General features: G+C 45.0%; 1 protein-coding gene across 4 annotated transcripts in view; it reads right to left on the bottom strand.

Moving 5' to 3' along the window:
• ALG10 (DIE2/ALG10 family) overlaps positions 1 to 16,769 on the bottom strand; it is a 102,480-nt gene that overhangs the window by 51,854 nt on the left and 33,857 nt on the right. For all 4 annotated transcript variants that reach the window (XM_087391484.1, XM_087391485.1, XM_087391487.1 and 1 more), the window contains 4 exons: positions 4,343 to 4,676; positions 4,041 to 4,218; positions 3,791 to 3,928; positions 3,471 to 3,678 (listed from right to left, as the gene is read on the bottom strand). In XM_087391484.1, coding sequence (XP_087247610.1) covers positions 3,471 to 3,678; positions 3,791 to 3,928; positions 4,041 to 4,218; positions 4,343 to 4,676 — 858 coding nt within the window. The remainder of the gene's footprint in view (positions 1 to 3,470; positions 3,679 to 3,790; positions 3,929 to 4,040; positions 4,219 to 4,342; positions 4,677 to 16,769) is intronic.

The following is a 16,769-nucleotide window of genomic DNA, read 5'->3' as shown; positions in this document are numbered from 1 at the left end:
GTGTTTGCATTTGTCACAGCTGTGGTGAACGTATCCCAACTCTCAGGAAGAGAGATCAAGAGTGCCATACCCTTGGTTTCCTCATCCACCACGTACTTCTGATTCGCAAGCTGAGTAACAATTGAATTAAACTCATTGAGATGTGCATCCATGGAGGTCCCTTCCTTCATCTTCAGATTGAAGAACTTGCGCAACCAATATATCTTTGTGGCTGCACTTTGCTGCTCATATGTGTCCTGTAGCTTTTTCCACACACCCCAGGCTGTAGTTTCACCGTCCACATTCCAAACAACACTCTCATGGAGTGACAATTCAATTATGGACTTTGCCGACAGATCGGCCAGTGCCCAAGCATCATCAGATATGCCAGTGGGCTTCACACCTTTGTGTACAATAGGAGCATGAAACTGCCTGAGGATTAGCACATTCAGGACCAAACTAACAGTAAACACTACTAAGTTTAGTTCTTTTTCCACATGGGGTAGTTAGCAGCACCCTGCAACTTCTTAATATTAAGAAGAGAGGACTCCGAGGATGAGGCCATTACAATCAGCAAGAAATATAACCCACACTTGGGTGCCTGACTCCCTGCAAACCAAGTGCACACAGGCACTTGAACTGTGCTCAAAAAATTTAATTCCTGCAGCAGAACAACAGGAACTGCACCTGCAACTGTTTCTCCCACTTAAACAGAGAATTATAACTGTTTACTGCTTGCTGCAGTTTCCGAACAGCAACTCTGTTTGCATCATTAAATGCACTGTTGTACAATCAGCAGTACTCTGATATTAAAACAGCATCTGCCCTGCAATTACAGTGAAAAACAGCAGTGTATTTTGCACTCTGTACTTCTGTACAGTGACTGTAATCAGCCCCACAGTTGACACAGAACAGTACCTGACTGTACCAGAAAGTACAGAATCAGTAAATGACTGTTTGACTGTTCAAACCTGTCAACTTCAAGCTTCCAGATACCACTAAAACTGTATAACACAGTTTAGAGTAGGATTTAGGCAAAAGCCCCTTGACTGGAGGCAAAATTCTAAGAATTTGAGTGCATTTACCGCTTCACTGACCACTGTAAGGCATTTAATTGCTTCCCCCAGCACTGATATGCATCCAATTGCAAAACCCCCAATTTGACTGGCACATTCAGTGCTCAAGTCTACAATGTAGTGCTCAATGCATCTTCCACTGTCCCGTAGGTCAACAAATGCATACGAATCCTGCAAGAATCAACTCCAAACAGGAGGATAAACGCAATGCGTGCGTATACAAGCCAATACTTGGCACTGGCTACAAAATCCCCTTGATTCTGCAATCCAATGTTGAGGATTTCCTCACACAGTAGGCATAGACTGTATATCCGCTTACTGTACTTGCATTTGACCAGTAATGCTCACAATGAGCTCGAAGACTGCACCTGTACCTGCAAGTACACGAGTGCTATAGGAAGACGGAGCGTACCGTAAGAAATCTGAGGGGGGGGGGCGATTGATTTCGCTGCAATAGCAACTAAAACCAGATCTGGTACCCCCCAACGGGCACCTGTGCCTGTATCGCTGCCGGAGCAGTTGGCGAGCTCCTGGCGGGAGCTCGTAGGCCTGGCGGGCTGCTGGCGGGTTGCTCGCCTGCGTGGCGAGCTGATGGCGGGCTACTGCAGGCGTCGCCTGGCTGGCGACCCGGCGGTGCTGCTAGCTGGCGGCGCCTGGCTGGGCGACGCTGGCGGCGTTTGCTGGCGCTGCCGCTGCTGGCGTCGCATGTGGGCGACGTTGGTGGCACTGATGGCGCTGGCAGCGCTGGCTACTGCCGGCCCTGCTGAAGCAGCAGCTCGCTGCTGTTGGCGGCGAAATGCAACAGCTTAGGCTACTGCTGCTGCTGCTTGAAGACGCTGCTGTTGCTAGTCCTCAAATCGCTGCTACTGCTGGACGAATGCTGAGACCCACATTTGGGCAAGTGTTGCAAACAGAAAACGTGCTGCAGCTGAGAGGACGAGTGGGAGGGAGATGTGCAAGCTCATGTACTTAAGTGTACTAACTGTACTGGGGTGGCCATAATGCCTTTACCCCAACAGAGAAGACATGATCTCGTGAAGCGAGATTTCTTTTGGCCAAAGATGGAAAAGCATCTTCATGGACACGTTGTTTTTCGTGTCAGGTAAGTAAGGCAGAACGGGTGAAGCCACCTGGACTTTTACAGCCCCTAGAGATACCACTAAGTAAGTGGGAGAGCATTTCCATGGACTTTATTGTAGGTCTGCCTACGACACAAGGTGGGTATGATTCTATCCTTGTGGTGGTTGATCGTCTTACCAAGATGGCTCACTTCATTCCAACTAGAGAGTCTGTTAGTGCCCCGCAAGTGGCGGATTTGTTTATTAGACATATATTTCGTTTGCATGGATTACCCAAATCCATAGTGTCAGACATTGATGTCAATGCGGATGAAAATCGATCCGCTAGAGAATTTAAGGAAGGAGAAAAAGTTTTTCTCAGAGTTTCTTCGCACTCTAAGTCTTTGACTACACGAGAGTGTGCTAAGTTATCACCTCGATATTGTGGGCCATGGTTAATTCTAAAAAGAATAGGCAAGGTAGCCTATAAATTAGAATTGCCACAGGGTTGTAAGGTGCACCCAGTGTTTCATGTTTCTCGTTTAAAGAAATTTTTGCATACAGGTGACTCACTAATCGAAGGTGTTGTTTTGTTTCAGGAGATAGAGGATAATGCAAGACGCAAACCAACAGGAATCCTGGACCGAGGAACAATGCAAGTACGCAATCGGAAGATACCCACGGTGTTGTTGCATGGCATGGTCTACCTCTATCAGAAGCTACCTGGGAATCCGTATACCAGTTACGGAGAGTGTTCCCAAACTTTATCATATCGAGGACGCTGATGCTGAAGAGGGAAGGAATGTTACGCTCAAGTCGAGGTAACATGACCTTGGAAGGGTCAGTCGACATTTTCCTTTAAAGGATCAATATTTGTATCATATTTGTTTGGGCTTCATGTAAATGATCAAAAAGGAATAAAGGTCAAGGTCCTTGGTGTGGGTGACATGGCACTAGACTAGGTGGATCTAAGGCTAAGGGACCTAAATGCATGAAATGTGCCTAGGGGCAAATGTTTTAGAGATATCCCAAGAGAGGGGTGAATAATGCATTAAGGAAGGACCCTAAATTTATGACATGTGGCATACTAGATTCATCTAGGGAGTTTTGGGGCTCGTTGGAATTATGCAAGAAAAAAGCTTTCACGAAAAATGAATCATCTAATGATTTCAGCAGAGAAGCTGCAACCAACGAGGTTGTCTGGGAGGATAGATTAAGTGCCTTCGCCCATGATTCAACGATAAGCAGGAAGAAATTAGATTGCAATGTAAAAATCTGACTTGTTTGTGTATTTCTTTTTGGAAAGGTTACGAATGGCACATCACACACAGGATGATCAGAATACAAAATTACAAACCTGAAATAATGAATGCACGCAAGAACCCCAATAAGACCAGCAAGAAAGTAGCCTAGCGCTCCTGTCCTAATTGCTTTTACTGATCTTTGTAAATTTGCTCTTAATAAACACAAATCCAAGTGCACAGGAGCCATTGCAAATGCTGATGCTACTCCAAAATATAGAACCTGAGCAAGATGAGGAGATGCCTTATGTGCTTCTTTTGCCCCTACAAAGGAAGGAATAACTTCAATTTTAATTGCATCATGACAGTCAGCAAGTCAGACCAGAAAATTATAACCCGAAGCGTCAAATTATGGAAGACATACAAGCTTGGCTACCTAGCACAATGCCACCATTGTAGATAACAAATACTAGAAAGCCTACAATAGGCACCACCAGTGGGAAAAAATGCAAAATTAAATCATATCGACTATGCCAAGCCTGATGCAATACAGCAAATATCTCTCCGACAAGACCTGCCATACAATAGCCAACAACAGCATAAGGCCTTGTCTGTTGACGACAAGAAAGTGACTTTTGAATGAATATTTTCTGATACAAGAAAAACAATGTGCATGTGCATCTCACCCTCTTCATTTCTAGATGTTAGATTTTTGGAAACAATATCCGAATCCTTGTTCGATGCAGTTGTCAGCTTAGATCTGCCATTAGTCTTCTGTTGAAGGAAGTCAATAATCCCCACACAGGCCACAAAGAATGTCCAGACAACATTTGTTTGCCTAAAGAGAATCGCCAGAAGCCCAAGCTGCAGAACCAATTTACCTCAGAAGGCCACTTTTCTGAATCCCAAGAACAGATGATACAAGTCTCTTGGCTTTCTATTGGAAGCTAGCCCAAAAAAATCAGTACAAGGAAAGGTGATAACTCACCATAGCACTGGTCCTGTACGATTTCTTCAGGCAAGCCAGATACATAGCCATGACAGCAGTGGTAGATCCAACATCAGTGTAAAAAAGGAAGGTAAAGAACCAATGCAGAGGATACCATGCCAGTACAAGGGCCTTTAAAGAGGCCACTTTGCTGCCAATGTTTGGCTCAAGATGCAAAGAGATTTCCCGAAATAGGACAGCAGAAATAATGGCAAATAATACGTTGAGGGATCTAAGAAGAGGTGGAGAACATAAATCCGGCAAATAGAAGGCCCTCCCCATCACTTGCATTCCAGAAAACATTGCTGACGTATATACAAATGAGAAGAAGTACCTGTAGAAAAAAGGGTCAAACTAATTTTAATGTTCATTCTAGGTTTGCACGCCTGTTTATGGATAATTTTGGCTGTTCAAATCATGGGAAACGACAGGCAGCATCCAGAGCTACTTTTAATTTGTGAACATTAGAATGGCATCTAAAAGAAAAAGTTTTTAAAACATCATTACGTTCGAAATGTTGAAAATCGGCTCTACTCCTGCATGTGTGCGTGCGTGCGTGTGTGCTTGTGCGCGCGCGCGTGTGTGTGTGTGTGTGTGTCTTTTCGTGAGATGCCACAAGATAGGTTGCCAGATAAAAGGCTACAAACATGATGAGTATAAGCAAATGCTCAATGATGCCAATGCACCTCTTTGGGAATAGTGTCAAATTGATGTTGATTATCCATGGAATGCTTTTGCCTCTCGGATGCAGTCCGTAATTCGCGAGTATGGGAAGAATTACCTGCATGACTTATGGAAAGTAGTTGCTGATGCTATCAAAATTTGACAGAACTCAGTCATGTCAAGGATTTGGCACAGCCTAAGTTTACGTATTAATATCAAGTTAAGCATCAGTTACAGAGTAATGACCATAGCAAAACTGCCAAAAGGGAAACTAAGGCCAGGCAAAGGCTCTCTAGGATAAAGGTTGCATCTTTAAAGAGTTTTTTAAAAGTCTACATTATAAGAGACAAGCCCAAAATATTTGCTGGTTTTGACATCTGATGTCTGTTGGACCTCCTCACGAGTGAGCCGTGCTTAGTCCTGTGTCACTGACTTTGTCCGACAGTTTGGGAGTGTGAAATCCCATTCATGGGAGGTTTTGTCCACGCAACAGAAGCTTTCACAGCATGTATCTACTATTATGACTCCTGCCTAGGCTCTACATTTGAGGCTCCTTTCAAAGAAATGTAGCTGAATGATGCATTAAAATCATATTGCAAATGGAAATCTACGAGGATGGTCTTATTGTGGAGTTCTTTCTTATATAGTGGGATGCCCTCAAGCCTGTTTTATTGCGTATGATTAATTATGCTTGGCAAAATCAGCAAATGTCACATGCTTTGAAGAAAGGTTTGGTCAAGCTGCTCCTAAAGAAGCATCTTTGGGAATCATTTGCTGATTCGACACCTATTACACTCATGCCAATCATTTATAAGGTGGTTGCCAAAATGGTGGTAAAAATAATTAAAGGTTTTCTGCACGATGGCCCACATTCTACCCAATATGGCTTCATGCCTGGTAGACATATTACGGATAATGTTGTCAACGCCTATGATGGGATAGAATATGCAAAGTGCACACAACAAGATGTACTATTGCTGCAAGTAGACATCGCCAAAGCATTTGATACTATACAATGGGACTTCATCTCTCAGACCATGAAATGTTTGGGATCTGGGGATAAAATGCAGCATTTATTTTATTGGATGTACTGTGACAGTAAAGCTGTCTGCATTTTGTCTGGGGACATTTCTGATCAATGTGTTGGAGATAAGTGCACACTAAGTGTACTATTTCCTAGTCTAAGTCTAAGTCTAGTCTTTATGTCTTGAGTGTGTGCCATGTGGCACTTCTACAATTATCCCATAAACACTCTTGCATTATGTCTTGTACTTTGGCCCATATATTCAATGGGTCACATCATTCTAATCTATCTGTCTAGCTTGTGTCTTGTCTACACTCTTCTCAAGGTATTTCTTATCTTTCAGTCTTGTCATCTCATTTCCATTTCCAGTTTCTAGTTCTAGTTCTTTTTCATATTTCAACATGGTATCAGAGCCAGCTTGATCTCTCTTCTCCCCCTTCAGTCTGCTGTAGCCATAGCTGCCCCTTCTCAGATTTCTCCCCCGCTCAGCTGGTCGCCATCTTCCTCTTCTTCCCGTCTTCTCCACGCCGTACTTCGCTGCCGCTGTAAAACTGCCCGCCATCTCTCTTCCCGATCTGCGCGTCTTTCAGATCTGTTGCGCAGTTCCAGATCTGCACGCCATTGCGCTGCCAGATCTGTTGCGCAGTTCCAGATCTGCACGTCAGATCTGCGCAGATCTGGCGCTGCTTCCGCTCCTGCTGTCGCTCAGCCAGATCTGAGCGCCAGATCTGCTGCCACCGATAATTCTGCGCAGCATCTATCTCTCCTCTCCGTACGACCGCCGCTGTACGCCGCCGTACTCCGTCCGTCTTCGTCCGTACTCCGTCGTCAGTATTCTGCACCATCGTCCGTACAGTCCGTACAGTCCGTACGACTGTACGGAATCCGTACAGGCTGAAGACTTCTTCGACTTCATCTGCCTCTTTCAGTTTGCAGAACAGTCTCCTTTTTTGCTGGTTCCTCCTACTTCGATGGGCTGTCATATGCTATGGCCCTGACAAAGTGGAAAGAGAACCGGCTTCTGGGATCTCTCCTTCTCATTTATTTTCTACAATATTGTAAGGGAATAGACACTGCCCTTGCATCCTAGCAAGAGGTAAGACCTTCCCACATGGCATCCTCCTCTCATTCTCTCATGTCTATCGACAAATTCAATGGGTCCAACTTTCATACTTGGCAGATCAAAATCAAGTGCCATCTTATGAAAGAAGGCCTTTGGGACATTGTTCACCGTGATGCCCCCGAAGGTCCATCTGAGGAAGTTGTTACTGCCAAGAACGACAAAGCCTATGCTATCATATTGCTTGGCCTTGGAGATGATTACATTCATCACATCTCCGACATACAGTCTGCTCCTCAAGCATGGATCACTCTGGATACTCTTTTTGGAGCCCGATCTAAAAACTCTAAAATTGCACTTATGATCTCATTCTTTGATCTACATATGCAGGAAGGAGCTACTATAGCCTCTCATGTTAATTATCTTCGCAGTCTTATGGTTCAGCTTGCGTCAGTCAAGTCTCCCATCTCCGAAGATATTGCTATTGCTGTGCTTCTCAAAAGCTTACCTGACTCCTATGCTACTCTTGTCACTACCTTCAAGTATCATAATAATCCTTCTCTTGAGGGTATCATCAATGCTCTCCAAGAGGAAGAAAGAACTCAACAACGCAAGGTAACTGACACTGCATTTTTAGCAAAGAAAGGCAGTTCTAAGGTAAGAAAGCCTTGCACCCATTGTGGCAAGACTAATCATGTGGAGAAGGACTGTTTCAAGGCTCATCCATGCACCATTTGTGGCCGTGATAATCACCGGGAGAGGGACTGCTACTCCAAAACCTCTACATCAGCTCCTGCATCTACCTCAGCCCATGTTGCTGCAACATCTCCATCAGCTGATCCTGCTATTCCTTCCTTACATGATGAAAAGTGGGCTTTCTGATTACTTCTATGTTTTGTCTACCACCTTGACCACCGATGATGTAGGTCAAGGGGTTCTAGTGTCTTGGTCTTTCTATTTGTCTACAGTCAGTCTTCTGTCTGTCTATTTGTCTATCAATCTGACTATGTTTTAGATCCATCTTGTCCCTACCCTTGTGGACCCATATGAGGATATCACTTGAGGAGGGGTGTCTCAGGATCTTTTGTCTGTCATGTCTTCTATCTTGTCTCTCAGTCTATCAGTCTTTATGTCTGTCCTCTAGTCTTGTCTTTCTGTCTTACTCCTAGTGTCCACTTAAGGAGGGTGTTGGAGATAAGTGCACACTAAGTGTACTATTTCCTAGTCTAAGTCTAAGTCTAGTCTTTATGTCTTGAGTGTGTGCCATGTGGCACTTCTACAATTATCCCATAAACACTCTTGCATTATGTCTTGTACTTTGGCCCATATATTCAATGGGTCACATCATTCTAATCTATCTGTCTAGCTTGTGTCTTGTCTACACTCTTCTCAAGGTATTTCTTATCTTTCAGTCTTGTCATCTCATTTCCATTTCCAGTTTCTAGTTCTAGTTCTTTTTCATATTTCAACACAATGGACTTTGCATTGCTCAATGAGACAAGAATGCCCTCTTAGTGCATTGCTTTATGCAATAGCTACTCATCCAATGTTCGATATATAGATCATCTTATGGCTACTAATGTCTTGCATGGCCTAGAGATACATGGAAGGAAGCCCGATGATTGCACAAGCTTATAATGATGATTCCTTCTTCACTCCAAAGAATATTGATAAGGATCTTTTGCAGCTCATGTATGCTTTTTTCCTTGCATGCTTTTGGCTTCTGGCTGGCTGCTGGCTTGCAGGTAAACTTTCAAAAATCAAAGCTTATGCCTTTGCATGCTAAAGACTAGCATTGCTCTCTGTGGCAAGTTGAAATTGTATTGCCCAATAAGCTTGTTCGTCATCTTGGTTACCTCTGGGATGGATGGTCACTTGCTGCAAACAAATAGATTGGGTGCTTGCAAAGCTTAAAGAAGAAGGAATATTGGAAGTTGGCTACCTGGCCTCTGTATTGTCCAATCAATTTTGGTTTCCTACATAACGTTCTTCTTACCTTTGACGATGTTTGGTAAGAAGGATATTGCATCGTTCATGTCCATTCTTACGGAGACTTTTTGGCCTCAAAGCATGGCCATAAGAGCATTAGATTACTCTCTATGGACCACCTCTATTTGCCAAAGATGCATGGCGCTCTACATATTTTGAATATTCACATACATGTTTTGGCACATAAGGAGGATGCTGCTGAAACTTCTGCAGGGTGACCAGCCTCGGGCTGCTATGATGTGTCACTTACTTGACAATTTACTACTTAAGCTTTTGCGCACTGACATCCCACTCAATGGGATTTTATTCTGGAATATATTGGCAGAGTTAAGGGCTGCTGTTTTGCCTCTAGAATGAATTCAAATTGGAACGAAATTTTTTTCCATCTCAAATGGCATGTTCGCAACTCTCTTGATGGACATTCCTTGCGTGCTGAGAGTCTGCATTGGTCAAAGGTGTTTGATCATCCCCTTGCCTTGCACGAACCTAGGTGTTCTTATTTTATCTCATCCAAAGGAATTCAGTTGATGGGTGATGTGCTTCACGCACATGGTACTTTATTCTCTTTTCCACTAGCAGTCAAGCAGTATGGTTTGGGGCTGCACTATCGATCCCTTAGGCATTGTCTTTCTCCGATGCTTCAATATTTCTTACCAGTACCAAAGCTAGAGCTTACTTATCATCTTACGGACTGGGCTCTACATAGCCAGGGTTCAGGCAATCGTCCATTGCCAAGTGGTGGCCCAAAAGATTACAACAGCTTTGGAGCTGCAAACTTCCTCTCCGCTAACAGGTTTTTCTATCGCAAGTGATGCTTGGGATTATTCCATTTGGCCAACTCATAGCACGTAGATAGATTTCTCTTGCTGTTTGTTACAGATGTCTAGCTCTAAGGGAATCCTTGCTTCACCTTTTCTTGCGTTGCCCTATGACTCGTGACTTTCTGCTTTTTCTGTAACAGCGTCTCCGAGCTCAGTTTCCCCGGGATTTACCCATAGAGGCGTGATTTTTATCTTTTCTTCACTTCGGTACGATATTGGGGACCTTAGACTCTGTCAGAAGACAAAAATCATGGAGTCTTTGAAGATTCAACTTTTTTCAAGTTTCACTACTCCCAGATGTTACTATGATTGTCTGTGGGTTCGTCAAATAGATTCTCTGTTTACATGTCTATGATTTTCAATCTTTCTATGATTGTCTGTGGGTTCGTCAAATAGATTCTCTGTTTACATGTCTTACATTGACATCTTTTGATGCTATAATTGCATGTTCCCTCTTTGGGGACTGCTTCTTGTAATATAAACTTACATGGATTTCATAACGAGAGAGAGAGAGAGAGAGAGAGAGAGAGAGAGAGAGAATGAGAGAGAGAGAGAGAGAGAGAGAGAGAGAGAGAGAGTGTGTGTGTGTGTGTGTGTGTGTGAGTTTTTGACCCTCCACTAGCTTTGCAAGAACCCAGACGTTCATAGTATCATAGTTTCAAAGGGATCTATTCAGTGGCTGATGTCATGCATGATGATGGTTAGCCCATATATTTTCCTTTGACTGCCAGACACTATGGTTTAGGGACGCATTATCGCCCTCTATGGCAAACTATTACTCGAATGCTTCAGCCTTTTCTGCCGGTGCCACCACTGGAGCTTGAGGATAGGCTCCAGGATTGTGGACTCTTCATTCACCACGGTCATCAAGCCGTCCCTTGAGGCTGTCCCACATTACAGTACTTCCTTGTACAACGTTTTATTGCCCCCACCTTGGGCTTCAGATAAGGCAAATCAGCTTTGGCAAATGAACCGCCGGGCAAAGTGGTGGCGGAAGAGATTGTGGCAGCTTTGAAATTCCAAAGTTCCTCTTCAACAACAGCATTTTTGGTGGTGAGTGACGCTAGGCATTCTTCCATCTGGGCAGCTCTTGACACGTGAGATCCCCGTGACCCTCGTCCAGTAGTGGTGTCGTGTCGACTCCCTCTACTGACCCATCTATCTCTCATGTCAGCTAGCTCCTCCTAGTACATGCTCAGGTTCCATATATCCAAGTAACTTGGTGGCACTCTGATGAGATGTGAGAAGCTCTAGTATCTGTGTCTGTCAACCTATCGAGCTGAGTGGGGGAGGGCATGGTCTCCTCTATCTCTAGATCCGGTGGGCTACGTCAAGGGTGATGCCTCATCTCTGGCGGTCACCTCTGAGAAGGGATGAGATAGACCGGGCATTGATTGTGCGTACTCTGGGCTCTCTCCGTGTCGCATGTGGAGTGTGTGTCCCTGGTCTAGCCACATCATGCTCTCATCTCATCAAGCTCCTCTCCCTCGGCTACGCTAGCAGCTGACTCAGATGCATAAAAGTCTGTGACAAAAGTCTATGATCTATCGATGGTGACATGTGGCATCATCCCATGCTACTCTCTGGCCTGTCACATCAGTGTGTCTCTTTGTCGGTGCATCTCAAGCAGGTAGAGCCCAACACAGACCTGATCGTGAAAATGTACAGTCGTGTGAGTGGGCCAAAGCCATGTCCCTCCTGAAAAAGGCTATGATATCGTTCTCAGATCTCATAGTAGACTCGGCAAACACATAGAAAATGTTCCTCCGTCTCGATCTCCCCCATCTGGCATAGTGTGCAAGTCCTCTACTCTCTGGATATGCCTGCAACTCTGCTTGCCTCAATCCGTAGCTGATGTGATGAGCCTCGTAACTGACCAATAGCGATCCTCAGTGCATGTGAAACTCTCCTGTCCTCAAGATACTGAGGTCTGATGACAAGACCGTGCTCTGAGATCCTTAGGAAGTGATCATGGTAGAGCTAGATCTTGGTGGAGAACTCCTCTCCCCCCCAAGCCCTAGATGTATGGAGTTGGAGGGGGTCCAACCGTATGATATGGTTGATCTCATCTCGTGGGATCATCTCGGGTGGTGCATCCAGGCTGTACTAAAAGGGAGGAAGTCTGTCCATCTGAATGCCGTGACTACCAAACCATGTGGATATCCGTGCATACCATGCTGTATCGACGCCACTCTTTGCTAGTCGCCTAGAGGACTCTAATGGTAGCCTCGCTAGTCTCCACTCGGGTAAGGACCAAACTCTGTGGAGGAACGTCACCGTCTGGAAGATGGCATCAACCTGGAGCGGGGTCATGGCGAACTCTGCCTATATAATCTGATGAGGGACTGAGGGTTTACTCCAAATCATCCTGGATCCCATGGTCACCTGTAATCTCTCAAATCTCTTCCACTCCGTCGCTGAAATATCACTCCCGCAAAAAGGTGTTGCGTACATGGCGGTTGGTCTCACCAGTGTGTCAAAGAGCCAGCCCTTCGTCAGAGGGTCCTGGAAGTGTGCTTGGAAGCATCGCCTCTCTAATCGGGCCAGAGCACCCCCTCCTCGTGTGAGTCGTGCCGTACCTGCATGGATCATCGTGAAACCTGGTCCAGTGAACACTATCCCCAAATATGTGTAGGACTGCACTATCTCCACAGGCTCGCCCCGGTATGTGAAACTACAGTGACGGGATACTGCTGCTCCCGAGGTGTTGAAGATCATAACCTTCGTCTTCCCAAGGTTAACTGTCAAGTCTCTCTCCCTGCAGAACATCTCAAGAGCCTCTAGATGTTTCTGCAGCCCCTCTACTAAGGATGACATGAGGACTATGTCATTGGCATACAACAGTACCTGCACCATCATGTCAGCCAGGAGCGAACCCTCTCCGCCTAGTTGATCGACAAAAGAAGTGATCTCGTCGATATAGAGCCCGAAGAGAGTTGGTGATAGGGGGCAGCCTTGCTTTACTCCAATGGTGCTCTCAATCCAATATGATAAGCCTCTTGGGGCGTGTATCCCCCCTCTGACAGACTCATATAGACTCATGACCCCCCAAATCATGATGACTGGAAGCTGTAGTTCCTGTAACCTCCTAATCAGGCGAGAGCGTGGGACAGTGTCAAATGCCTTACAAAATTCTACGAAGCAAGTGTAGACTTTCTGATGCCTCGACTTCGCCTCCTCAATAATAGCCCTCAAGGTGAAAATGTGATCCAGGGTGGAGTGTTGTCTCCAAAATCCTGTCTGCCCAAATGCCCATTGTCGTGGCTGCTGATCTCCCTCTCTAGTACCAACCCATATATCTTAGCCAAAGTATGGCCAATCATAAGAGTACGGTAGTTCCCAGTGTCCATGGAATCACATGCCTTGTGTATCGGTACTATGGTGGTGGTGCTCCAGGTAGGTGGGAAGCCTGGCATACGGCATGGTTGAATAGCTATGCTAATATCGGGGTTAGGATCTCTTGCCCATGCGCAAAATGCTCAGTGCATAATCCCTCATGATTTGGTGATCGTCAATTATGAAGCTGGAGAAGGGCAGCTCGTACATTCTGCGGAGTAAACAAATGGCATGTGGTTCTGGGCATAGAGGACATATCAGGTGGTACCTGACCTAGGACATCATATAGGAAGCAAGCATATGTGTGCCAGACTGCGGGATCTGTGATGGGAATGGGTGACTTTCCTTCTTATAGGAGTCCCCATCCCGTAGTAGGATCTCCTCCGCGAAAGGAGATGATCACCTCATCCATCCTCTGCATGAGGAAAGCCCATTTCTTACGCCGTGTCACTCAGCGTGGGATCCGTTGTGCCTCTGGTGAAGTCACATGTCCCTGTGCTATCTAACATGTAAGGTGGGCTCTCATCTCTCTGCACTCATCATCAAACCAGGGATTTTGGGGCATCCTCCCATCTGGGACACGTGCAGATCGTGTCGTGGGAAAGGATCTAGCTGCAACATCATGTATCACCGATATAAGAGTGTCTAATGCATGCGCGAGGTCCATCCCATCACCAAGTAGTACTAGAAGTTTAGAAGCCAGGTGGCTAACGTACACCAAGTCAAGAGCACGGTCAAAATGAATCTGAACACGAGCCAGTGGTGGAGGGGCCCTCCTCATGGCTGGCGTGGCGATCGATATACAAAAAGTGAGATATGAGTGGTCAGCTCCAAGTGGAGGTGGCACAATAAAATCATGTATCCATGGGGCCAATGCTAGTGGACCAGTCTACCGTACTACTCCCCCCTCCATGTGGGAAACAGGTGAGTTGATGGCCATCTGCGAAGACCACTATATATGATCACCCAGCTTGAGTAAATGTCTCCCATACGCTGTCACTGGTGCATCTGCATCTGCCGACTGCCTCACGATCCCCAGATCTGCTGCATCCATCTCTGGTACTATGAGAGAGAGAGAGACAGAGAGAGAGAGAGATGCAGAGGGTAACCCAGCCTTGGTATATTCCCTGTTTTCACCTTTCCATCACCCCTCTTTTCCCAGCCTTTGAGCTGTCTATCTTCTGAATCCTATACCTCATTCTATACGACCTGTTACCTGCTCATTTCGCCTCTGTTATTTGCTTTCCATAACCCCTTTATTTCAGATATTTTTGTGCTCCCCTAATCTTGATCTTTAAGCTCTCAGTGTTGTTGCAAAACCCTGGTATTTCGCCTTTATTTTCTGTCAGTTGGTCTTCTAAGCTCTCAGCGTTGTTCAAAAACTGTGGTATTTTATGTCCATAACCCCTTTCTATTCATCTCTCTCTATTCCCTGCTCCTTCAGTGTTTTTGGGTTGTCTTCCTGCCTCAAACGGATACAGTTTACTACAATAGAGGCGCTCACATGTCATCAGGTGCACCCTCTAAAAATGAGGATGTCTACTGCAGCAACTTTGGGAAAGAGTAGAACAGCCACAAAACCAGTAGTAGGAGCTCCCAAAAGCTTCAAAACAGGTCTGGAAATGACTGTCTTAGGTCTACGCTGACAGTAGCTGCTGAAACACTACCAAAATAGTAGCAAATGCTTTTCCAACAGCTCCAAACTGGTCCAAAACAGGCCCGAAGTGAGGCTGTAGCAGTCACAGTTGAAGAAATGCATACAACAGCTTGAAACTTTAAAACAAGTTCGACCGTCCTATATGTTAGTTGACCAGCAGGAAATGACCTCAACTTCAGCTCTCCCAGCTTGGAGGAGTACACAAAAAGTGGCAACCATTTCTGATATTGCAATAGGAGATGGCAGCTGGTCCAAAAGGTCAAAATAGAAGGAATTCTTCCAAAAATGTGACCTCTCCAACAGTGGCACCCAGACAAGAGAACCCTGTAGGAGATGACTACCAGCAAAAACGAGCTGTTCTGAGGTAGCTTTTGCAGTGAAAACTGAAATTTTTCACAATGAAATCGATCCATGAGGCTTGGGCAAGCATAGGGAGGTGTTGGGAGGCAGGGAGCAGCCTGCTCTATTACCAAATGTTGGAAAATGAAGCAAGGATTCAAGAGAACACGAAGCAGGAGCAAGCTATATTGAGAAGTCGACAACACACAATGAACGAATACACTAGGGTAGTCATAGAGCAGAAATAGAATGAACCACAACTAGGGTTAACATACATGTGGTGACTAACTCAACCACTAGTTGTGGTTAGCAGGGGAACTTTATAAAGGAAAAAGGTGCCCCTAACCCCTATTACACTGCCCTAAGAGATTAATATTTCTAACAATCATGTCATTTTTTGTCAATTATGGCATCTATTCACTTATGGCACTATAGTGGGGGTGTACTAGACACCACCAATTCCCCATCAGAGGGTATTTCATGATAGCTTTCTTTCTTCCTTCCTTTCTCCAACAGTATTCAAAACAGTATATTATAAACTTCAAGAGAGGAAAGAAATATGGAGGAACTCAAGTACGCCTGCTAATCAACCTTGTAGTATGAAATTGAGGTGGAAAAAACTAACTTCATGGTTGTGTGGGAAAATAACAAAGAGAGAAACAAGCTCAAGAGATTACAAAACTTCAAAGAAGTTGTGCTTCAGAAAGCTTGGCAGCACACTATGGAATTGCAACCTTAATGGGGGAGAGGTGCATAGCACACATCACACATGGGGCAATTTGCCTATTCATACATGGGTAGGAGGACTGTTCAACTCGCGATCTCTTCACCAATCTGCAAATGCTCTGTTTCTAAGGACGCATGCAAAACTTAGACATGTGTCCAATACCTTGAAGATTTATCCGGCTCCTAGATGAGTCCACAAGTTTTTCATCGATCATTACAATAATTTGACGTCATTATGATGTATTGGGGTATCATATTAATGTGAATGTGTGATGGTGTGGTTGACAGGGTTGTAAACTCTACTATTCATCAGAAACCACATGTTTACTTCATGGTATGCACATCATGAAGCATATAGCCTTTGGATTAAAAAAATTCGATGCCCTTGTCCTTAAAACATGTTCCCCTCGCCAATGGGTATTTAGGCATATGCTAACTACCAAAACTCTGATATGATCAGATTTAGGATTTCTGCCATACTAGGCTTCAAACAGAGCCTTGAATTTTAATCCTTTGCTGGCACATGTAATTGGCTGCCATGCAAACATGCTACTTCTTCTTCTTGGAGATGATGAAAGAGTCCTCTCTCTTGATGGACCTAAAGCTTGGAATCATAGATTATTCTACTGGGGTACCTTAGAGAGACGGCTCTTAGGGGCAAGTACCTTAATAGAGGGCAAGCCCATGCCAAAGGGTGCTGGGAATAGCCCATGGGGCTAAGTAGTGTGTGTGGTGATTGCCACCTCGGACTCGAGAGCCTTTTCTAAACTCGGAGAAGGGGTTGTCAGTGGGAAGATGCCTTGGGGTAACAT

The sequence above is a fragment of the Dipteris shenzhenensis genome, chromosome 20, assembly GCF_047967505.1.
Source record: "Dipteris shenzhenensis isolate YYH24624 ecotype China chromosome 20, Dip_SZ_1.0, whole genome shotgun sequence".
Classification (NCBI taxonomy): Eukaryota; Viridiplantae; Streptophyta; class Polypodiopsida; order Gleicheniales; family Dipteridaceae; genus Dipteris; species Dipteris shenzhenensis.
This window is presented reverse-complemented; position numbering and strand designations above follow the sequence as displayed.